The following is a 26303-nucleotide window of genomic DNA, read 5'->3' on the forward strand; positions in this document are numbered from 1 at the left end:
TTGCCAGCAATCAGTCCATAATACAACACTAACGAACTCAACTCACGTAAAGTTGAGTAGACTTTGGTTACATGGTCACAGATGCAGTGACAATTGGAGGCTGTCACGCATGCTGTCAAGTCATTCCTACAAAGAAATGTGTAATGTTTAGGTTGCATGACTTCGTCTATTAACACTTTGCCATGATTAACTCTCCGTCCCTCCATTCTTTCGATGTTGAGACAGCTACTTATTTGGTAATTCCAAACAACAGAAGGTTGCTGAACCTGTATGGTTTAATTGCTATTGAATTGAAGGTGAGCTATCCGGTCTCATTCACAGGTGGAAGGTTTCTCCCTCCGGGAAACTAGATGTTTTCAACCCGCAAAAAAAAAAAAAAAAAAGAAAAAAAAGAGTCAGGAAACACATGAAATTATACACGTAATACAATGACCTCAAAGCATTAGCATCCACTACAATTCCAAATAGAAAACAACAGCTTAAGCATTATGAATAATTGTCCGTAATGTTCCGAAAAAAAAAAAAATCTTGCTAGTAGAAGGGTTTAGAACGAGCTAAGAGGAGCGAAAATCTACTGGTGGTTTGTGTATTCTTCAATACAGAAAATACCATATTTAAAGCTGAATCTGAAACTACAAAACAGGTTTGGTTTGAACTGAATTTAATGATGACTAAAATCTATGAGAATCAACAAAAATGCTGTATACTGAATTTATTAGCTATATTCGCAAATTTAAAGAAGCTTTCGAAATGACATGATGTCCAACACAGTGCATTAATTTGTGCCAGGTGTTACACCGCACACAATTATCAAATGATAAATATATTACCATTTAATTGTTCTTTTGCAATAGTTATGATTCTTGCATGTAACAATAGTTTCAAAAGAAATGGAAGTTCGTTTGAACATGTTGATTTCGAAGTTAGAATCCCGTCTAGAACTCGAACCTTCATAACTGTTTTAAAATCTGAAGATGAATTAGCCGTCTCACACTAAGGGGTGATATTTTTTATCCCTCAAAACAGGCAAACCAGCCAGAAGAACCCTTCAATTAGCATACATTGTAGCCTTATAAGTCTCACTACTTCGGCTGTAATTACAGCCAACATCCATCTCTCACAATGCTATTTGTTCACATTCACCGGAAAGTAATTTCAGTATTTATCAGTCGTCTTCAAGCTCAATATTTTTGAGAAACAGGTATATTATAATACACACGCTCGAGTGCTTGTCTGGTGTGTGTGTGTTTGTGTCGGAAGGTTTCATATTCATAATTAAATGTTATAATTGCATTGCCTAGTATTTATCAAACTACTTACGCTCTTTTAATGAGTCGAATAGGACTGATTTGAGAATTTTCATTTAGGCATGTTGGTTTCTTGCATTTCTTCGACTGACCGCTGTGTGCCTACTCCTACCATTGGACTAGTTGGAGTTAGACGAGAAAGTCCCGAAGGTAAGTAAGTAACTTCACTGAATTTATTTCTTATCGCTGGTTGCTTTTTCATAAATATTAATGGCTGGAAGTTTAAGATTTCAAAATAAGACCTCGCAAAAACGCCATTATTGCAGTTTTACTAAATTATATTTGCAATTTCTAAAATATATTTAGAATCTGCAATCGGCGAAAGTAAAGAAAACGATTAACCCCTGATAATTAATCGGCAGTCTGTATTAAAATTATCTGCTACGCTGCCATCTTTTCCTCCCCCATCCTTCATTTTGTTGAATTTTCTGCTCAACCGTACTTGCCCTCAAATTGAAAGAGAAATTGTAATATGAAGATTTTCAGTCTTTATCACTTGCTGGCATAGTTGGTTGAGTGTAGCATCTCGGTTAAACAAAAGAGATAATTTCGGGTCACTTACTGATTTTCAAATCACACGTGATCATACACCTAGCTGTGACCAACAGCGGTACATAAATGGTTACTGGAAATAAAAAAAAGGTCCAAAATAAAATACCCGACTCGTATTATCTCCGACTGATGGAAAGGATATAAGAGGAACTAATCAGGGCCAAAGAAGAACGCCCACGCTGTTGATGTGTGTGATTTAGATTTCTCTGGAACATGCACTCATGAGCCAAAACATTATGACGACCTTCCTAGTAGAGTGTTTAGCCTTCTTTGGCCGAGATAACTGCTCGTTCCCATCTTCCGTCTTGTCGTTGGACCTTCCATGGTTCCAACCACGGACAGTGCCCTGAGGTATATTGGACCAACTAGACAGAATAACGTCCCAAAGGTCAGGGACCGAGCAAGGCACTGACGTCTACCGGCGGATGCTGCGTTCCACATAATCTCGTTATGTCCGTTGGTATTCAAATCAGGAGAATTAGACGCCAGATAACAGACATAATGTTTGGATATGCTCTTCGAATGGCATTACCTTGCGATACCAGCCATTGTCTTACTGGAAGATCCATCTCCATCTAGCCACATTGTCCCCATGTAGGATAATGCCTGGTCTGCAACAATTCCTAGGTAAGAATTAGCAATATGAATGTGTTCCTTGATGTCAATGAGAACAATCCTATAAAAGGATATCGGCTTGTTTCCTGCTAGCTGCGCAGTCTAGTTGGACGGAAACAGGCTGGGTAGTCATAATGTTTCGGCTCATGAGTGTAGTTTTCTCCCCCTCTATACTTATCCAGCATAGTATATATGTTCAACAGATGAGAGGAGCATACTTCTGTCATAACTCGCTGTCGTTTTCAGTCGCCACTGCTGATTTCGATAATAGATTTCTGTGATCGAGATATGGACTGAAATGCAAACTTGCATGAAAAGAATTTTCTCGTCCTGATTTTAATAGTACCAAGTTGTGTGCTGAATGGAGTTGGTTGCCTTTGGATAAAGAGAAAGGTAACTAAGACCATGATGTATCTGTGCGTTTATTGTATTAATTGTTCTCTGTAGACCCGTTTATTTTGTGAAGTGGAAAGCTAGCTTTCTGTGGAAGAACTCAGTGACCTCTGTCCGATATTGATAACTTAGCAGTTTTCTCTGTCGTCAATTGATTTAAACTTCTAAAATAAGAATGGAGAAGTTTTTGCATAGTCTGTGCCAAAAATTAATTTGACCTTAATATGGTAAAGGTTTTAATGAAAAAATATCCCAACAACGCTCTTTCTTGCATTTAAAAAATGCTTTATAAATAAATAGGAGTAGATTAATAAAGATAATGTGGGATGGTCATTGTATTTTAACTCATTTTTCTTTATGATTTAATACAACAATTACAAATTTTGTTTACATGCTAACTCGAACAGTCGAGCCACAGGTTCGTCATGCTTTTCCCATGTTTTCTAAAGCACTTGTAGAAGTGGTATTGAATACTTCCTTTCCCCACATTTTTCCCCCACCATCGTGCCCATCAAGGATTTAGGCCTAGAGTGGCCTGTTCCGGCCTTAGAAGTCATCGTTGAATCTCACATCATACAAACAAATGGTGTTCCATCCATTTGTTTGTATTTTTTAATTATTCCTATTACTGATTCCTGGTTTAATTCTTTCATAATTTCTTTGTTTCTTTTGTGATCAAATAGAATATACTTTGCAGTTTTTCTCATAAACTTCATTTCAGCTGTTATTAATCTTTGTCTTTTTGTTTTATTATCCAGATTTCGCTTCCATACAATAGGACTGGTAGGGCTAATGTATTGTGTACTTTTGTCTGATTTGTTTTTGTACTAGGTTTTTGGTTTTCATACAGAAGCATTTTTAAAGTCATGTATTTTGTACTTAATGCACTTAGCTAGTAATAGAAGAGTGAATAAAAATACGAGGTTGGGATGAAAAGTTCTGATAAACAACTAGAACAAAAATGACTTATTTGTACAACAAGAGTTTTTCTGAGGATTGCAAATGATGCAGCAGCGTTGTAAAAAGTGTATAACACTTCGTGGGAAATATGTAGAATAATGTATAAATTAGATGGTTCTACCTCAGTTCCTTCATGGGTGATTATCACAACTTTTCTAGCACACCCTCGTAAATTCTCATGCAATTTAAATAATTTCTCATTGGATTTGATTTGAGCTTTTGTGTGGTTTCCTTGCTAAAACCATTGGTAACGGTAATGTTAGAATTTAAGCCGGAAGTGCTAATTTCCAAGATGTCAAGGGAAATTGAGTTAGGGAACGGCCTATAACCTGTTTACTTACTTACACTAATTTGTTATTATAACTATGAAAGTAGATGTATTGCATTTCTATTGCAAAGTTCCTTAAAGTATTTGTTATTTTTCGAAGAAGCAAATTTCAAAACGCGTTTCACAATATAATCGATTAGATTATATTGTGGACAACTTAATCTAAAGATATGAAACTCCAACCGAAGGAATAAAAAAAAAAAAAAGTTCTCTTCAATACTAACATTCAAAAATATTATTGAATATTATTGTCCCACCACCTAATCTCCAGTGCATTAACTCCAGTTCTCTTTCTATAAGCCCCTCTCATCAACTTATGTCTCAATTGTATCTGCTTTCCTCATCATCCCATCAGCCAAGCTTTGCAAATCACACTTGCTCAGTCTGAGTTATACTCAAAATCAGAACATTCTATAGTCCTGATAACATTTTAGTTAAGGAGACCAGATCTGTGCCCAGTGAATCCGGTGCGGCCCCACTCATCAGCGTCTTTTTTCAATAGGGCCATTCCTGTGGGCGAATTTCATAACTGTTTTAATGGGTCGCCTAAATTGCAGCCGTTTATACGCTATTGCTCTCAGATCGCTGATTTTCATCGCCTCCTCAACCAAATAATGAATTGCATTCCATTCCATTTCTTATAACTAGTGTATTAATAGCCTTAGTCGCTTTGGCCGTAAAGATCAGATAAGAAGCCATTAAGTCAGATTTTTCTGATTTTCCCTCTCCCTCTAAAAAAAATCTCCCTTTCAAACTTGAACTGTATCGTCAGCATATAAAATAAACAGTAGCGGTCCAGAATAGAACCCAGCGCCATACTTCTTATCACCTTTTCCATAAACAACTTGCTGATGTCCATTAGCCAGCTATATCCACATCCAAGTGTTTTTTTTTTTTTTTGTTTTGTTTGTTATGATCCATCGAGTCGTTTCCGACTCCTGGCGACTCCACGAACATATACTCTCCATTCCGATCTGTCCCTGACCATGTCTTTCAGAACCTCCAAGCGCACTCCAGTTGCTTCTTTAACTCCATCCACCCATCTAATTCTTAGTCTTCCTCTTCTCCTGCTTCCATCAACTTTAGCAAGCATCATCATCTTCTCCAGACTGTCATTTGCTCGCATAATATGTCAATTTTTGCTTGATGATCATAGTTTCAAGGGAGCAATCTGGCTTTATTCTGTCTATCACTAATTTATTGGTTTGCTTTGCAGTCCATGGTATTCTTAGTAAGCGTCTCCAAACCCATAATTCAAATACATCTATCTTCCTTCTTTCATTCTTTCTCAGGGTCCAACTTTCACATCCATACGGTACCACAGGGAATACCATTTCTTTCACGATTCTGATTTTTGCTGTGAGGCAAATATCTTTAAAGATCTTGCTTAAATTTGTCATTGCTTTTTTTCCGAGTAATAATATTCTAACTTCTTCGGTACAATAACCATCTTTATCAATTCGGGATCCTAGGAACACAAAATTGTTAACTGCTTCCACTTTCTCCCCATCTACTTCAAAATCATTAAGTTCACATGTTGCCATAACTTTTGTCTTTTTGAGGTTAAGTTCCTATTATCAATTTTCCCTCGATTTCTATCGCCTTCAAGAAATCCAAAAAAACTTAATATATGCTTACTCCTCTTTCTAATGCACTTTGTCATCCTATTATAAAATGCAACCAGATTACCCCATACAGATTCCTACTTTTATGATTCCAGTCTTCAGTGCTATTCGCTGTTCTTATTATTACTGAAACACTAAACATTTCTTTATATTAATCCACTACATGGAATAAAACTCCTGTCTTAGACTACTACTTTGCATCTGGGGCACAAGTCTCATACGAGTTAGCTTAGGTGTGCTGAAGCTTTGCGACATGAAAGTTTAATTGCTGTTTTAGTTGTCGACTGGTATTTACAGTTCCTAGATGCAGTAGTGGCATCACTTACTATCTTGTTATTTAATTGGAAAAATTCTAATCAAGTGATCTTGTGAATATTTGGAATGCTTTTTTTGTCCTTTCAGGTGAATGCTTTGTTGTGAATGCACATTTTAATCCACTGTGTCAGCTGGACGATGACAGTCCCCAGAAAACAGGACTTCACTTAGCCAACCATGACAAGGGCTTCTCCAGTTCTGTAAGTACCTGCATGCCATCTTTCTCTCTCTCTCTCGCTATCTATCTCTTCTCGCCTGTATCACGCTCTGTCAGTTTGCTTCGGTTCGCCGAAGTCTTCTTGAAGAGTGCCATTGTATCTGTCCGAGACTGCTGTTTGTGTTCCGAGCAGGGAGGCGAATTGGGGGGGGGGAAGGAATCACACACGGAGGGTGGGTTGGGGTTGGCAGTTGGAGAGCTGAGTAAGAGGCCGCCATCAAACGCCTTCAAACGATGCCGCCATCACAGCAACTTAACTACGGTTCTATCGCTCCATCTGTTACACGCTGCGCGTCTGTCTGCCCCGACTACGACCGTCTCTAGCCTCGTTCCCAATGCAAATACAATAGCTTTAGGAGGGCCAGTGACGCTGGCGGCTGCCTTTTGCGTTGTCTGCAAATGTTTTATCGCTTTAACCGGTGGTCGCCTATAAACAGACTCAATAAGAAAAAGATGTGAAGGGTAAGCTGCAAATAAGCAGTGGAGGTTAACGGATATAAGTAAAATGCTGGCTTAAGATGGGGGAGGGAGAGATTTGAGATTCCTAGCATGTACAGTCTCTTTTGCTCAGTGTGAGTAAATCTGCATTTATAACGGACGAGTAAATACGATTGTTTTATCAGAAAGAACAACAAAATGTAGCGTATGCGTTGAAAGTAATAAATAAAACAAACGAAGGAAAAGTAGGCCTTTTTTTTTTTAATGAAAATTTGAGAAATGCGGTCGTGAAACTGGTTTTAGAAACCAGTTACCAATGCGGAGACATGAACACACACACACACACAACAATTCAGTAGAGCCACCTTACAGAAACACAAGCAATTGAAATCGCTAGTGTTTGTCAGGTGTTATATATAATACTCACAGTTGAATTTCACTGCTTATTTCGTAAATGGTTGGAAATAATTTCATTTTCAGGTGTGAAAGATATTTCATTTTTCAGTATTGCACTTATTATCATTATCACGTTTTTTGCCCTGTTAATTATATATTTCATAATGTTCTTATACTGTATTAACCAAGCATCTTGGGGTTGTTTTGATTCGTTGTTGCAACGAATTGACATCTAAATCTAAAGGAATCTACAGATGTTAAGCAGTATTCGGGAATTATGTTTTTTTTCGTAATGAAATCAATCATTTGATTTCACTATCTCTTCTATTTGTTTATTAATTTTATCAACCACTTATCATTTGAAGGCCAATGGATAACTTGGATTTAGGAATAACGCTACTCAGGAAATCAAACGTGGTTTTGGGTGTTGGTGGTGTTGGTATGAATTTCCATTACTTGAAAGAGTTGGACATACATCCGTCATGATAGGATTTGAGCCACATCCAAAGTAAAAATGCCTTACCATCTTTCTGTTAGCGATTTCAATATGAGGGACTCTTTCCTAGTCACTTTTTTTTTTTTTTAATCTTCCAACTGAAAGTGACAGTTTTTCTACCGCAAAACAGACAAACCGACCGTAAGAGCACGTAGTTGAGAGACGATAGCCTTCTCTCCACGCGAAGTATAACTAGAAAAATGCCACCCGACTTAGTGAAATACAGTCTGATCACAAACTAGGATGGTGCAGTGATATACATATTCAATTTTAAGCCTTCCTAAATCCGTGGTCTTTCAACTTTCCTTTGACGAAGAGGCAAAAAAGGATAAGAGAACTAGGAGGACCTTTAATACTGATTTGCATTTTCAACATACCACCAGTTGTTTTAGAAAAATATTTTCCAAAAGAAAATTATTGTACTATTCAGCCTAAGATTCACTAAAGGAAAAATAAAGCAAATGTGTGCGCCCGAAAATGGACATCAGAAATGAATAAAAACGTTCGAAATAAAACTCAGTTATGGAAACCGTCTATTTAATATGATTATTTTTTGCTTTTATATAATTGGAAGTTGTTTCACGATCGAACCGAATTTTGTCGAAAAGGGAGATATTGAACAGACGAAATTCTGTTAGAGATCACGTTTGCTGATAAAGATTTGTGGTCCACTGGCTTGAAACAACCTGTAGTAATAATTAAGTCAGTAGGATGCTAGAATTTCTTCTTTCAGAACAAGTTTTTGCCTTGATGACTGAAGACTAGTGGTTACAGCAGAAGATCGGGGTCACTGCCAAATTAAGTTTATAGTAGTCTCATTTCCTTACTAGTTTCCGCTTCGTATCCTTTATCCTCTTTCATTTTCTTATTTACAAAAACCAAATTTGTGCATAATTTTATCTTTTGATCAGTTAAATTTCCTTTGAAATTAGCTTCCAGTGATAGTTCTGAATGTGTCCTTATCTGTCAAAATTATCGTAATAAAAAAAAACAGTAATTATTTGTTGCACACAACATAAAAAAAATTCACTATATTCTGTACTTCCTTTATCTTCTTGTATCTATGTACTTCCTTTATCTCATTTCACCCCTCCCCTTCTCCCAACGTGGTCGTCTCAGTTGCTTGTCACGGCCAAATAACTTTATTTCTAGAAACCTGATTAATGCTATGATAAGGCGGTTAATCCTCTCTGCACCTCCTGTGTCTCTGTACTACTTGATATTCTCTGAAGGTCGGTTTGTCTGTCTTATGGAATGAAAAACTCGAAATTTTCTCCCAAAAACTTTCCACTCATGAATGAGATTAATTCGTATTCGCTTGAAAAACCTTATAATGTTTCTTTGCATCCGAGGCGGAATTCGAATCTAGTCCTTCCGGCTAAAGGGAATGGTTGTTAATGATTAAGCTATGACGACTCTTGCTTCGTTTATATTATAAATTATATAGTTTCCTTTAACACTGCTTTTTTGCTCCTGCATTACATATATATCTTTATTACAGCTATTGTGAATACTGTCTAAGGAGGAAATTTCAAACATATGAGTAATGAATATATATATATAAGAATTTGTTAGTGGTTGCATGCCAAAAATCCTTTTCTCTTATTCATATAAGATGGTATTGAAACATTCATAATAAGAGAAAGATTATGAGCTACTTTGCCGCTTAAAACTATAAATTATTTGTGAGCGAGGGATAAAAAAACTATTCTAGTGTATTCCACTTTAAACATCCCTTCGTTATACGCAGGATGAAAATTACACTGATGGTCTTCAACTTTCGCATGATCTTCTCCATACTGCATGTTATGGAAAAATATACTTCCCGCTTTGGAAATATATTATTATGGGTTCCCATAACGCTACTTCTGCTTGAGTATCGAAAAAATTCTTCTTGGTTTTGGAATATTAAATCTTAAACGTAAATTAGATTAGTCAGTTATTTCTGGTCCACATTTTTAGAGGCAACATATTACACTATTATGGGATATTCTTTTAACAATGGAATATTACAGTATTATAGGAATATTAACGTAAATTTCGTGGCTTCTAAATATCACCAGTGCTGTCAAGTGCCATTTTTGTGTGTAGTGGTGTTCTTGTTCTGCAGTTACGATCGAAAAAGCAACTGTGGCTAATTGCAGTTCATTTTTTTTTTTTTTTTTTCCCATTCCCAGAAACCTCCGTACGTGTGCGTTTAACCTAATGCAATCAGAATAACCGTTAGTGCTAGATCGGAAGAATTTTTTTATATAAGAAAAACTTGAATAATTGTGGAAGCAACGTATTACACTATTATAAGTATATCCATTAACTTAAATTTCGGCTTTTTTTTTTTTGTCCGGAAAATTAATTGCTCAATTGATTTCTCATGCCATTTCCACTCACGGGAAATTTTGCACTCAAAATCAGAGACACGAGAAAGAAATTCAACTTTCCTGGTTCTTATCACCTATCTGTTCTCTTCTAGGCTTTGCTTCCCTGAACAACACGTGCTGGTCGACATGCGTCCATCAGGAAGATGCACCACCGTAGTAAGTAAAGGCCACCTTTAATGTTGCGCGATTCTCTTTCTCTTTAATGTAAACCAGGCCACTTATCTCCCCGTCTTCCCCCATCCATCCATCCTCCTCTCTCTCTCTTTTTTCCCCCGCCTTCTGGTTCGGTTCTTTGGCCTCAAGATATCACCATGCTTGTGTTGAGCGCCGCCGCGAACTTCGCGGTTGATTAGTAGCCCGAAGCTGTGGGACCTTGCTTTTGCCAGGCAGCTGTGGGATTGAGCTTCTTGTGTGCGCACGCCGCCTTGTATGCCCTTCTGGTGCGTGGAAGGTCACATTGGCATTCCTCTAAAGCCGTTTCAGAAAGACCCCTGTTGGCGTTTTTCTGGCTGCGTCCTCGAATGGGGTGAAAAAAAAAAAAAAAGTGAGGAACATGGTAGTAATTTGTCAGATGTTACAGCCCACCGTGATCATAATTTTTGAAGCACTGGGAGTGCCGGGAAAGGGCAAAAAATTTGGTAAATACAATAGACCGAATCGTGATTCAACCTTTTCTTCATTAAGAATTCGCCTTTCTTTTAAGCTTTAATTCTCAGATAACGAGTTATCAGATTCCAGGTGCTTCCAAGAAAAAAATAATAAAAAACCCTACTTAAAAGACTGCTGAAATATTAAAAAAATACTCTGTCATGAATTTATCATTAATACCACCCCTAGTCTCTAACTGCACTCCACCCACTCCGTTGATATATGATTTATGGGACAAATGGACTTAATGAAAAATCACGTTTCATTTTCTTCAAAGTGTATTTTTCTCATCAATGTCCAAACATCATGAGTACGACAGGCATTCATCTGTATACAGAAATCTGTCGAAGATAAGCTTTGTTATTATGAACTCGAATGGTATGTCAAGGTTATTGTGCCTTCGTAAATAACTAAGAAGTTTATATTCCTGTAGAAATTGAACAGACATCTCATAATGAAAAGCCATCTTTACTGTTATCTGTTAGTATTTTGTGTAGTGCGTGTTTGATGTTGTTGATGATAAATAACTGCGGCAAACACTAATAATAATTTTTATCGATAGCATTGTGTTGACTAGAGTGGAACATGTGCTGACTCTTTTGTCACTTGGTGTTGTTATTTGGAATTTTTTTGATTAAGATTGGTCCACAAATTACGTAACCTTTATTTATTGAAGAGCGGAATCAGACTTCTGTGAATTAGGACCTGGGGTATATATATGGCACTTCGTCAAAAACAGGTCTAAAGCTTTGAAAAAAAAAAGTGTTATGTAATTTTTTTTGATAAGTCCTTATGATAGATTTGTTTAAAACGAAAAAAACATCCGTGTTAATTCTTATATATAAGGAAAGATAAGTTCACATCCCCCAAAATATATAGATGTGCTCAAGTCTCTGTCTTCTCCTCAGTAGTTGACACTCTAATGGATAAGTATATTAGAATCCAGGTAGCAAACGAAGTATTTTTAAAGCATGCCCTATTATTATTATTATCTTAGACGAAATTTTTTTTACAGGAGTGTACGTGTTTGTGGTTAGTTACAACTTTTAATTTAGAATGTAATTTAAATAATGCTAAATAGCATTTCATGGAGCAACGCTTGTAGTATTCAGACTATGTTAAGCACAATTCCTGAACCTGGGACATCTATGGTACACCTCTCTCTCTCTCTGGGATTTAACGAACAGCTGGACCTATTTGAGTTGTTATAAACAGGGACTGGAAGGAAAAGGCATTCGGTTGGCAAACACTATCTCCTCTGTTTGGATATATTGCAATCAGCACTGTGTGGACGTTGCGCATGTCCTTAATACTCACATGAGAAGATTTCAAAAGTGAGCGCATTTTTCTGTTGGCACTTTTTCTGTTTTTATGGTTGTCTACGCCTTGGGCCTTTAGGCGGAATTTTATAACATCCGCCTCCTTCTCGCGAAACCCTATAGGCTGTGCTGCTGACTTCTTTCGCAGTTGTCTCGATTTTAATATCCGTTGTCTGTGTGTCAGGAGAAACGGACCTTGTAAATTGACCCCATTGAGAATTCTCTAACCGACAGTATCCTTAAATGGTATGGAAAGTGTTTACTTACTAAGGATAACGTTCACCTCACAGCGAAGGGTGGTAAAGAGCATCTTATATTGCTCCAACACAACGTTCTGCTTTGTTGGGGGAAGGGTGGGGGGGGACTAGTTTCAAAGAGCCCGACAGACCTAAGCATCGGATATTTACATCCGCTTCAGCTAATAGCTGAACGTGGTTAAACACGCTCTGTAACATATCTAGTTCAGATCCAGCATACGTTGTTAGCTCTTTCTCTAACGTTTCCGTGTGTCAAGTGTGCCTCCCCCACACTCTGTTATCTTCGAGAATGAGAACTTTATCGCAAAACAAACTATGGTCGTGCTTTTGATTGGCCGCCACCTTGGGTACTGTTACTAGTAGTTCAAAGTGAACCCGCTGTTTGAGTTCGTGGTCAGTTTAAAAAGCACACACACCGTCTGGTATTTATGCTTATAGTGACTAAACGACTTGATATGCTGGAATGGGACGGAAGGAGGGAGGAGAGTATAAACATCAACAGCGTGTTTGGCTTGCTGTGTGTGTTTACATAGAAGATAAAATATCCCGAGAAGAAAAGACAAGAACGAAGGCGTTATTAAATTATGCTCCATCTTATTAAATTCCTTAACGTTCTTTCATTCTTTGTATATTGAACTTTCTTTTGCAACACCTTCAGAGCGCACGTGAAGCAACTCGTATTTATCAAATCTTTCTAGAATCTCGCGTGGCGTGTGTGTGTGTGTGTGTGTGTGTGTGGAGGATTATGTAGCGTCTCTATTGCGTATATTCTTCAGCTGGTTTATCTGTTTTTGTGAGAGAAAAAACTCTTCCTACTCCACATGAGGTGGCAGGTTTCCTCTTTGTTATCAACGATCATTATAGAGTGGTTCATCTCAATGTTCATATTCGTTATAGATAGTTTTGTCTTATTAAATTGTCTGTAAATAATTAAATGCGAAAACTAAGCTACCCAATCTATATCTTTGTGTGTTCTTTATCTGATTATTGTGTTTGAAAATTTGATTAGTAACAGATTCCGTCTTAAACGATGTCACTTGTGTTCTTTTAAATTTCTTTGGTGATTAGCATGGTGATTCAGTCTGTTTCCAGGTTACTCCACGCAACAGAACCACTACACAGTACTATTAGAAAGCCCTGATTTCTCAAAAAATACAAAAGAAAAAAAAATCAAGTTCTATATATCATTACAGCTAACTTCATTAAGAGTAAGTAACAATGTAAAGTGTTAATGCTGTTTCTCATCTATTGGTGACATGGAGATGAGACTACAGGTCCATCTAGGTACAATTCTAGGTCCTACATATATCCACGTCAGTAGATGAGAAGTTGTTGATTTGACAAAAATTCTTTGTTCGGTGCGATTTTTTGGACGTTCGTCAAGAAATATTTGCTGCAGACTACAAGGGACTTGAGATATTATTGAGCCTTTGGCTCGCCTACATTGGACTTCTATTAGTGATTTTTTTTTAATTACCTGTTCGTTATGGTTTTGCGACTTTTGCAGTCGACCGCTTGATGAATTAATGGTTTAGGATGTATAGCAACGTTTGCAAATTTTGCGACCATTTCGTATATGCCCTAGAATTGACTACCGGACGTCCTTTGCTATGAACTTCTCTCTCTGTTAGTGTGTCAATAATGCGTGATTGGCCAAGCTTGACTGTCAGAGCGAAGGGATTGGATGTCATTGACTCTTCAACTGTAGTGATGAGAGATAATTTAACTCCTGAGTATTTATACAGCTGTACATTAGTATCCAGAAGGAGGTGTAGTTGGCACAGCTCAGTTTCACAAATGTCTTGCAAGTCCAAATGATGGGCTGCTCATGAATGAGAAACTACGTTTTTTTTTTTTTTGTGGTATTCAACATTCAGTAAGTACAGGAACCAGTTGGTTTCTTGTAATTATTGAAGAGCATATGCGTGACAGTTAATAGGCTGCACATTAAGGTTTTATCGATCACATGATACATGATGATCAGAGCATAATTTAATCAAACTACTTAACTACAGTATTCCAGATGAAAATTTTCTGAGGTCCGAGACTTATACTAAACAGTGTCAAGAACATCGGGGAGGTTTCAAAAATGAAATTCTCATTTCTTATATATTTAAAATCAGCTTGTGGAATTTGATGATTTATCGGACAATATTTTAGCTGCTGTTTCTTCCATGTCTACTAAATCGTAAATTTAAAACTACGATTTTGTTGAAGATGTTTTTGATAAACGACCCTGTGATTATTTCTTGTGATGGCGGGTTTAACTTAACTTGGCTCAGATATGAGTGATAAGTTGTTTTTTCTCGCAGAACAGCAACCAGACGGTGAAGACATGCAGTTGTCTCGTACATTACATTCATCTGATGGTCTGTGCTGCCTTGGCGTTAATTCTAAATAACCTAACATTTTATATTTGGAGGTGACTAATAATAATAATATTTGAGAAATATCTTTTACTTCTTTTTATGTTTTCTTCACTGTATAATATCTTTTCACTCCTCAAACCGTTAAAGAATACACGCACTTATCCTGTTAAAAAATCATGATCTCGTATGTGGAGAATACTTGGCCAGTCATAGGTCTTAACAGACTGTAAGTATACGTGAAGATATAATTAGTTTCTGATTATATATATATACACACACACCTGCGAGTTTTTAAACTTTTTTAAAAATTGTTTTGATGTGAAAAGTTTCCACTAATTAAATTATGGTAATTTTGACAATTTTGAAAAAGATAAGTACATTACGGAAAAGTATGTTTCTTTACATGATTTTTTTTCCACAAAATGCCATGTTTACTTTTAATAAGTGAGTCACTTTCATATTTTCTATTATAACATTCGGCAGTTTTGGTTTGGTTAGGATTTGGTTACAGTTGAGACAACTATGGTCACGAAGCCATATGCTTTGTGTTAATAACTGCGTGTTTTTTTTTTTTCCCCGAATCGGCTTATTTATTTTCTGAAAGAAAAAAAAAAAGAAATAAAGCTCAAATGAAAACGAAATAAAAGAAAAAATTAATTCAAATTAAAGATAAAAATAAAGTAAAATTAAAATAAAATAAAAATTGATAAAAAATAAAGTAACAAGAAAACGCTGTATTTACTGAATTGTTGAATACCGTTTACACTCAAAGGACTTTTAGTTTTACAGAGTAACTATGTTAAATAAAATAAATTCCGTGTGATGATACTACGTTCCCCCTTTTTACTGTACCATCTAGTCCCCCCCAAATTTTATCCGGGCTCTGGAACCGGCATAAGCTAACGAATCAGACCTATGGCTGAGTCAGTATTCCTGACTGTAGTCCGTGTGTATTCTCGGACGTGTTTGAGGGATGAAAAACACCAGATAATGTGGCGGAAAAAATCCTGCTGTCCACGCCCAAGACCCGCTAACTTGGCTAGGCAGATCCTTAAGCTCCTCACGTCGTTGACGAGAATTGAACCTAGGACACTCCTTCCCCAGGCATATGGTCGCATAGCGCAAAGCCACTAGGCTAACCGCGCGGACAACCGTGTTTATATTTCATCTTATTAAGAAGTTCGAGATTTGGGGAACTTTTTCTACTGTCGTAGATGAAACTTAATTAACATTGCCAAAGAACTCAATTTAGATTTCTGATATTATTATGTATGATATAAATGACTTATGTAAAAGTAAAAAATAACATTTTATGAAAAATTTATTTGCCAAAAAAAAAAAAAAAGAAAGCAAAAAATATATAGAACACTCAACATTGAAATAATAAAATCATTGCATGGCTGTGCGTTATGTAAGGGAAAAAAAAAAAAAAAATTTAAGCGTCATACTAAGAAACAGCTTCAAGGCCTCCACTAGAATCCAGCTCAGGTTGCCAGTATAATGAAACCTCCAGATTACATTCACGACTTTTAATGAGAACTTCCATATGGTTACAGTAAACAAAAAAACATATATTTTTTTTTATATCTGATGAATGCTTTTTCTAATTTTCTGAACTGCTGTATTGAAGTTGCTCTGTTCGTTATTTGAGATTTATTATAGTCATAGTAATATTTACGAAATGTGTGACGCATGTCTGCTTACGGCTGCTATGTTTTCAAATTCGAAACCGATATATTTATACTAACGACGCGTAGTATGACGTAAAGCATTACGTAACTGCAGAAAGGATCTGAAAATACATTTCTCGAAATCCATAGAATCTTTCTCACATGTAAGATGAAATATATATATATATATATATATATATATATATATATATATATATATATATAATAGAGAGAGCAGAACGACTGGTCTGTTGTCTAACTCTGATTAAACATTCATAAACTTGGGGAAATCTTATTGATTAAAATTCACTTAGATACAAGAAAACCCATGGCACGACCGTTTGTGTGTAGTTTTAACTCTAATTTATACTTATAATTTATTTTGAGCTCAGGAAAAGATATAAACTATATTTTTAATTTGAAATACTTTATGTAAGTATTTCTTCACTTCTTTATAAGATACGAAAAAAATATAATTACTTATTGATCAGTCTAAAGTTGTGATTCTCTATATTAAATAAAAAAACCGAAGAATTCTAAGAAAATATCTGCAGTTCGTAGTTTGTACAATAGTAAGACAAGTAAGTCCTAACCCATTCCTCGCCGACTGAGGTGGAGAATGGCAGTGTATATCAAATACGACCGATTAACTTATGTCAGTTTGATCCCGAAAGAAATAAGAATTAGTTATAATTGGATGTGTATGGAGACACGGTGTTGTATTTAATTTAGAAAATGCAAGTTAATCGTACAAATTACTTTCGAAAATTGTGTGACCTGATTCAGCAATTTCCGATAACCTTAACTTTTTTTTTATTATTTTTTTCAGATTACAAAAACAATTTTCTGATAATTATGTTTCTTTAGAAAAGCTAGAGATGGATGTGATGTAATGTTGCTATGACAAGCACATGTTTCTATATAGGCATGTCACTTATATAGAAAGAAATGACTATGACATGTCACTGATTTTTTTATATAAAGAAGATATCAAAGAAAATCAACCTTTGTTAGTTACCCGTGTGTTCATATTACACAGTTAAAGGTGATGCAACAATTTGAAAGGCAGCGAACTGGTCTTCCCCCGCGAAGTCTAATCAATGTCATGACAACACAAAATTAACAGATTTATATAATAAAGGAAATACAATTCGTAATGTATGCTCCTCGCATACAAGTTATGATAAATAGTGATAGGTATGAGTAAAAGGGGCATCGAAACGACTCCCCAAAACATTGCTGCTTAATCGGACTAAACTTGAGGCGCTTTTGAAAAAAAAAATTTTAAAGTGGATCCAAAAAAAATATCTTTTTAGCTATTATATGATTCATCTACCTCTCGTCGTACTGAGTGCATAATATCTCTTCTCTCCAATCAACGGGCTGTCGAAAGCCATCCTTGGACATGGATATTTGTGAATGCATTTAGGTCATTATGTGATAGATAAATTTCATCACTCTGAATGGATATCACCACTAGCCTGCTTATCGGAGACCTGAATGAAGTATATTGGATATTGGAAAAGTTCCATATTTGGTCTAGAGTAGAGTTTCTGGATGATGTATCGCGTAGCTCGCCCACCATACTAATATAGGATTACGACATATCATGGGCGGGGTTGACAAATAAAATGTACCCATGATCAAGAGCTGGGTTCATCAGTTTGGCCTTGACATTGTTTATTTTTTATTTCTTGGCTACCTGGAAAAACATCTAAATACTCCACACTTCAATATGTATCACACACCATCAGATTTAAGGAATGCTTATGTGATATATAACTCAATTATTATAATGGAAGCGGTTATCGATGCACGAGTTGAATTCATCATCTTTTTTTTTTTTTTTTTGTTACCTGCAAATGACTTTACTTGAACTGAATCATAATAATAAAAAAATGAAAACGAGATCATTTTAATGAGGAGTTTCCACAGTGATTTTTCATCAGGTTGAGCATAATAAAGTAACTGTTTTAGCAAAGTGAGTTCAATGCAGTGAACACTTCGATTATATCTCATAGGCAACTAACGCATCATTCAACTGCTAATGACAGTTGGCCCTTAATAAGTATATATGCTTTTTTACAGGGGAAAAAAAAATGAACGAAATCGGAATCCATAAGAAAAGTTAATGAGTTTTCGGGTTCGTCGTAGGCAGTGGTGGGCCTCCAAGCAGACACGACTTCCCTGTGTCCTTTTAAAGTGTTGAAAAGTGTGATATTTTTAAGTGGCGGAATGATGTTCCTTTTTCTTCGTGTTTTTTTTATTAATTAACACGAGCACATACTGTTCATTCTGTACACTAAAGATTACGACTGTACTGGAGAGTGTCGACAGATGACAAAACGAAGATTAATATCCTTTGGGAAGGAGAAGGATTATGCCGAGCATGTAAGTTTTTTCAAGACTGGAATATCATATGGTTCTCCGAAGTAAAAAAAAAAAAAATCAATAGCACTGGCGTTCTTCTTCACCCTTTAGCGAACTATTTCGAAACTTTACATTTAAAGGAACATCGGATAAAAATCAGCAGATTAAAAAAAAAGTCACTGCTGAGAAAGTTGTAATTTCGTACAATTTCTTTAACATCCAACACGATGAGAGATGTAATGTTGAACTGTGTAATAACATACTAGATAAATCTTGTTAAATACCAAAACTGTGCTTTACGTGGTTAAGGGGGGGGGGGGGTTAAGATCTTAGCACGCATCGTCGTCCCGTGTTTCTTTGCCCCACTCATCAGTTGCGACTCGCATGTGCAGCTGTCCCTTGGAGCCGCTGTTAGGGAGATCAAAGGCAGCCGCAGTATTCTGCCGCGGGACCTGTCCCTAGTGCCGCGGCTGGCGGGCTGCCAACTTTTCGAGTTGTCGGTAAAAATGTCGGTCACTTCATGCCGCTCCCGCAGTTTTTCTGGCTCTTCCTTATCTTGCTGCCAGTTTGGACCTGACCTATGTCGGCAAGTGGATACTCTCAGTTGCGTCACAAAACTAGTGGTCGTGCCGGCGTCGCGTACCGGGGGTGGGGGGGGAAGAGAAGAAGGCTGGGTGGCAGCTTCAGAATGTTTTTAGTGGTATGAATTCCAATTGATGTCGTTACTTAGGGGGGGGGAAGGAATGGCATAGCAAAACCACATTTTTGCAACGTAAGAATCTGTTTGCGTAAAAAAAAAGAAAAAAGAGAGAGATCATAATTGTGTGATGGTAGTTATAGTTTCCTCTAAGTCAACCTCTTAAGCAATCTCTTTCAAATACCGTCAGGTCGTTTATCGGTCAGGATAATTAACAGCAGTCTTGGAGAACTGTCTTGCTTAGAACCGTGGAAAGCATACTGAAAAACTAATTAAGCATTTTTTTTTTAATTCAGCGAAAGAGACGATAGTGAAATTTATCGCTTTATACAACTTGAAAAGCATACCGACAACTCTTATTGTAACCAACAGTATATCCATTGTTAACAGTTTTTTTTTTTTTTTTTTTTTTTTTTTTTTTTTTTTTTTTTTTTTTTTTTTGAATTTAACAAACTTCGTCAGTTTAAAATCTTAGTTGGAATAGATATGACACCCACTTAAGTCAACTAACCACTACCGTTCCTTTTTTAATTTAAGCCCTACTGGTCTACTGCTAATACTGATACTAATTTAAGCCCATTAAACCATTAGGATGATTCTAATTTTACTTTCACCCCCCCCCATACATCAATCTTGTATAGAATAAAACTAAATTCTATAGCAAAAATTTCCTATCCAGTTGTAAAAGGCATAGCTTTTTTTATATAGACCTCTTTGCTAATGAATACAAAGCACTCATGTCCCTGGAAATCTCAAAAACTTCACCGGCCCTCCAAAAAATTTCCATTGCGTTTTTTTTCTTCCCGTCAAGGTGGACAATATAAGTAAAAAAAATTCTCTGATCGGAAGAGAAGAAGCTCACGAAGACACAATACAGCAGAGTAATTCATTCAATGATGAATGAATTCCTCGTTTTAAAAATTGGTTGGATATCAGAGAATTTGAGATTGCAGGATAATTATAAGTGAATGAATGGAAGAGACAGATACTCATTGTACAATATAAATGTTGAGTAGTTCGCGAAATTTCTAACAGCATCTGAACAAAAGAAATTCATCTGCTATTTATACCTCATTCTAAGATCACGAGGTCTTGGTTGCTGTTTTTTCTTCTTCTTTTTTTAAATAGAAAAGTTGAAAGAGGTACTTTTAAAACAAGATCTTGTTTGTTTCTTTCATCAGTTTATTTTAATCGATGACATTAGCAAGATTAAGTTCCATGCAGGCTTTGTGACAAATTGTTTCCATGGTTCGAAATTAAAATTAACATTCTAAGGTGAAGCCTTAGAATCTCTGTTTTCCAGCCGGTTTGTTTGTTTCGCTGGGTGCCTCTCATATGAGACCGAGTAACTCACTAGTTGAAAACTCCTTATAAAGTTTCTTCACAGTTTTAAACAGGATCGGAGGTGTTATGTTGTCCTTTGCGAGTTGGCAATGGAAGCGGTGAAATTTTGGTGTATGCAATAGCTACTAAAAATTAATGTTCATATGTATTGATTGAGAATCTGATGATTTTCATCGCTGTTATAACATTAACACATTGCTTATTCGAGTTGCTGAAACCCATGTCTGGTCTCGAGTAAGATTCTTAGGTTGTCTAACTGTGGCCCATTTTCGGTATTACTGACAATGAGCCACGAGTTTTCATATTTACAACAAAATTTTGTGGAAGAGTTGCCATAAAAAAATTAGCAAGTAGTTCACAGTATTTTTCCATTTTCTTTGCACTCATATTATGAGTGATTTTATATCTGATTACTGTTTTCTGTAATTTATATATGGAGCATTTTAGTGCGGATTTCAGATCAGTTTCAGCATGATCACAATATTACACAGCGCAGATGCTTGTCGCGCTAGCTTAGAAGGTAAAAACCTCCATGTTTGTTTAAAGGTACAAAGGCTGTGAGTTCAAATCTCACGTGAGATAGTGATGTTTATAAAGGCCTGCTGTAGATGAGCTCATTGAGTTTATAAAAATTTTAATAATTAAAAAATATGATTTTTATGATAACTTCATTACATTTCATAATTCCAAAAAGACCAGTTTAATTTACGAACGGCAGTTTGCCCTCTTCCATTCTCCTTTCAAATGATTTTCGATAGAAATTCTTTTTCGCTATTAGAAAAATTCTAATACTGATTTGGTAAATGAAGTGTTAGAATTTGTGAACTGTTCATAGATTAAGAACATAATGGGAATTTTTTTTTTCTTAATGGATCGTGAGGTTTATGTGATATATAGTTAAAATTACTAGATATAATCATTCAAATCTGAATATTGTTTTGTTTAAAAACAGCTAATTCAGCATTTTTTATAACGATCAGGGCGTTTTTGTAGCATCCGCAGTTATCCAAGTAAAACACGTCCATCTGTTTGGTATCTGTAGCTATCGTCAGTCAAGCGTTGAGTGCTCGTTTATCATCACTTTACTGAAAAGGTTAAAAACCTCTTATACTTTTGAACTTGGAATTCCTCTTTTCTTCCTTTCTCCTGCATACAAATCGTACAGGGGAAAAAAAGGGGGGGAGGGAGAAGGGGGTCTAAATTTATGGAGTCAAATTGTATTAAATATCGGTGACATACAGGTCGAAGGTAATTGTCGAGAATGTACGAAGTTCGTCCAGCATCAACGTAGCACTTCGTCACGCTATTCTGCTGCCACGAGCCGTGAACCACGTGGCTTGCAATCGATCACATTTATTCTCGGAAACTCACGAAGACACAACTGAAGCACCACCCTCACGTGACATACTCGATTTGGTCCGCGCTGTTGCACGTTCCTTGTGTCGTGTGCGTGAAACCGACGTCATTCTTGCTTTCTCTGCTCTCCTCTCCTCCCACCAGGAGAAATGAACTCTCCCGTGCTGTCCTGCCGGAGGCCACAATTACTCGCTAGCATCCCTTGCGCTTGAACGTGTGTAGGCTTCACCACAACCTGCTCTTCTTGTATACTGGCGTCAGGTGCGACTTCAGATAGAAGCCGCGGGACGTTCATTCATTCATACCAGCGATTACCGAAGAGTAGAGAAGCCCTTCCCACACGCAGATTGTCGTAGACCTAAGCGCCGGCAACCAACTTCCCGCTGGAGGTGGATACCATACACTCCATTGACACAAACATTCTTGGCGAGGTGTCCTGAACTACGAGCGGAAGTTGAGAAACGTTTGTACTCGTTGCTGCACCACAAGGGGTCTTAACTTTACACCGCTGGCGGTGTTTTCCAGCCATGATTATTGACTGTGTCAGCGGAGATGTCGGGCTTGTTAGGCAAAATCCCTAAGCTGACCCTTAAACTACCCTCCGCATTTGGAAAAACAGGTCGTACACTGTCGGAATGCCCGTTGGTAAGTTGTGAGGTGTCTTTAAGTTAAATCCACGTTGCCTGTTTTAAATCTCAGGTTATATAGGTCAGAAAAATATATAGGCTTTTAATAGCAATGTAATGAAACCCTCATCTGAAGTTTTAAGGTTTCGAAATAATTTCCTGATGTATCTGTAAAATTTAAAGTATTGCTCGCGTGCTTACCTGAATTATTAGTATAAAGAAAATTATTGTGAATTTCAACTTGCATTTCTGTTTATTTTAGGTGTTTTATAGCAGTAACTCTTAACTAGCATCAATTGTTTTATTTTTGGTTTAAACTTGGACAACTCTTAAGTGCTTTTTTTCTCTCCCAGAGATAGCTACTAGTTGTAGTGTAGAGTGGCTTCTCGTTATGAGTCCTGGGACTCCTTGAAGACGTCACGTAGTATAAAGAATAAGCACCTAAACTATTATAGGAAGCTCTATTACTGTTAGTAACACATTACTATCCGAAGGCAGGAGAGCTTGCAGTGGTTGCAATTATTGGTGACTTCATTAGGCAGCAACCAGATAAGTTGTAGTACAATAAATTCAGTGAGATTCGCGCGAACATTGTCAGACAGTGCTATTTGCTAGTACTGCAACATTCCCAACAAGACTGTAGTAGGCATGATGCATATAAAAGATAAAATGTACATTATTGCAAATTGTATCTGAAAAAGAAAAAAATTTGCTTTCCTAATGATGTATATTAGCGGAGCTGTATTAGCTATGTAGTCTAATTGTCAGTTTCCTTGAACTGCAACATACTGCACATCACTCCCCCCCCCCCAAAAAAAGTGCGCTTAGCATAGGAGGGGTAAAAAGATACGATAATGTTGTTTGGTAATGGATCGTGTGGGATGGCGATGCTATTCATGGAAAGATGTGGGTCATTGCCGCGTAAGTGCAAAGAAAACAGAACTATAGTGTTGAGATCGCCACACCCCAACTGTTTCGAAAAGTACATTTTGGGTGTGGTGTAGACCAGCTCATAACAAACGACTACGGCATTAAGATGAAGTTGTGCTGGTATTTTTGCTTTCTGGTTCAGTAATATATAGTTATTAGTGTATTTATATAGAGGTGACAGATGAAATTTATAAATTTCACGCTATTGGTAAATTATCTAAAAACAAAACAATTTCAAGAATTTATTAATATCACTACGATATTTAGGATCAAGTTTTTCTCGAATAAATGTTGGGCATGTATTTTTTTATTGATTAGAATATTTTCGAGAGGAACTACAATCTGATCCCCAACAAGTCTTCAGTTGTTGTTTTTTTTAGTGTTCCTGTTTGGAGTCATTCAAAAGAAAGATGCTTTAAGGGGATACTAATTTTGCCCCCCCCGGCATACATTACTGATATTCAGCGATCAGTGTCTAGTTAAAGAACACGTCGTGTTGCTTTCATTGTGGTTGCAATTGCATTCTTTGTGGTTACTGTGTGTGTTCGCGCGAACAGCGCCACATTGCTCGTCCCAATGCAATAACTCGACAATAGATGAACTGATTTTGATGAAATTTAAGATGCCGACTTAAAATAGCATTAATTTTTATTAAAGTTGGATAATAAAATAAGTAACTGCCACTTTACATGCATATTATTTTCATTACACGATTGATGCATTGCAGGGAAGTTATACTTGGGCGATAGCGATCTTAGTCGCTTCTTCCAGATGATAATTGTATCAAATGAACGTAATATTGCACTAATCTTCTTGCCTTTTGTTTATTTAAGTAACAGTATCATGAATGCACCTGCAGTCTACAATCTTTCCTCGACAAGTTTTTACGTTATACCACATTTCCCAACTTCCTTAGTTTGCAGTTTTGAATATTCATTTTCCTTTTTTTTATAATAACGCCATAGCGCAGTCGGTAGTTGAAGATGTTCTTTGATGGAAACATATGCATCAGTTTTCGTTGTTGGTAAGGAAGAAACATATATTAGAGCTTTTTTAGCTGAAGACGAGTTCGTTGGTTTCATAAGCAGGTGGTTGGAGTTCTTCATCCCATATATATAAATCAGCCAGAGTGCACTTGTCTCAATACATTCGCCTCGTAGCTTGGTTACTTTAGTGTAATACTTTTCATTTAGTATAAAGATGTCTTTTAGACGTTAATTAAACGCAAGAATGGCATTATTATTTCTTTGCTAATTACTGAATGTTTTTCGGACACTTGAACAACTTCCTTCTCTCTGAGAGATGTGTAGGGAAAGGAGATGGAGAGCTAATCTAGAAACATTTTCCAGCTTCTTAAGGTATAGTAAAATTACGTTAGTTAAAGAATTTGTGAAAGAAACAATACATGGCTATGTTGTTGTAATCGTGCATATTTGAATAAGATAACTCAGCATATGTATTTGCGCAACTTTACATGACTTCTACAGTCATGGGAAGATCACATGAAACTGAACATAGAGGCCGATAACTGGTCAGTACTCAATGAAACAAATATTTTTATTATGAATGAATTAATACCGTTGATTTAATATTGCTACAGCGATATAGATTTACAGCTGTTCTTCCGATTGAGGAAGTGAGAGCAGTACACAGTACTAGAACTGAATCTACATATATTTTAACTTAATTATCAACCAATAATCTTTCGAGTTTGTTTTGCATTCATTTTCACGAGTGCGTGTATATTGGTGCCACAGTACGATACCCTCACGTGTAGGTGTACGGCTATGCTGCCCAAGTCACGATATATGCTCCCCGATTTCACGTGTTGTTTGGCGTGAAACAGGAACACGCATCGCTCCAAACCTTGAAAGGAAGAAAAGGACCAGTATGGCGAGGGTGGTAACAGTGTTGATGGTCGTGGTCCAGGTCGTGTGATGTCTAAAACAGGTCTTCTTCACGCCTACATGCACTTTGGAATGAAATTCCCCAGCAGGTTATTCTTTTCCTCAGAGGACACACAAACGCTGCTTCCTGTTGACAATAATTGCAGAGGAAGCAGGGCACAACTTGTCAACTATGTTGGAGAAGGAACGTATCAGTCTTGAGGATCGGCCACTCATCCTCGTGACCTGAACCTTGTGGTCCACACGGTTTCTATTGAAGCGGACATCATCGTCTAGTTAATGTTCTATAGCGAAACAAGCGTGAGCTGTTTTTGAATAAATTAAACAATGCCAAACGCGCTGTGTAAACTTGGCAGTCTGTGAGAGAAATATTTCCGTAGTTGGTCTCCGTTACTTACGGATTCAAACTGTGGGTGAAAATAGAGCATTCGGACGACGTTTCGGTTGTTAAACTGAAATATCAGTTAAGATAACGAGTTAAGATACTAATTTCGTAAGCAGTGACGCATGCGCTTCATCAGCCGCCTGCACGTGACACGAGTATCTATGAATGTTTTCCCTCCCTCGATGGGGTGCCTTTGACAGAGGAACGCCCGGAAGCCGCCGGATAAAGCCGTGACTGCAAGTTCCATAAATCACTTCATATCTGTCTTTTCTCCTCTCTCTCTCTCCTCGTTTGCCTAGCCGCTATAGTCGCCAGCCGGCTCAGGGATGATTCACATCGCCCCTATCTCCTGCGTTTGTTGTTGCACGAGCCCGCTTTCGTCGCCGGCGCATTATTTCTGGCCGA

General features: G+C 36.9%; 1 protein-coding gene across 4 annotated transcripts in view; it reads left to right on the top strand.

Annotated features, from left to right (window-relative positions):
* Window positions 1-26303, top strand: part of LOC150110231 (uncharacterized) — a 120818-nt gene that overhangs the window by 15041 nt on the left and 79474 nt on the right. For 2 of the 4 annotated variants that reach the window (XM_090392217.1, XM_090392226.1), the window contains exons 2-3: window positions 1368-1457; window positions 6183-6295. In XM_090392217.1, the coding sequence (XP_090248343.1) occupies window positions 1368-1457; window positions 6183-6295 (203 nt within the window). Of the gene's footprint in view, window positions 1-1367; window positions 1458-6182; window positions 6296-22237; window positions 22696-25067; window positions 25138-26303 lie in introns of those variants that run through there. The other 2 variants (XM_090392234.1, XM_090392243.1) reach the window with 2 other exon arrangements.

The sequence above is a fragment of the Typopeltis vanoorti genome, chromosome 1 (assembly GCF_054136105.1).
Source record: "Typopeltis vanoorti isolate ZY-2024b chromosome 1, IOZ_Tvanoo_1.0, whole genome shotgun sequence".
NCBI lineage: Eukaryota > Metazoa > Arthropoda > Arachnida > Uropygi > Thelyphonidae > Typopeltis > Typopeltis vanoorti.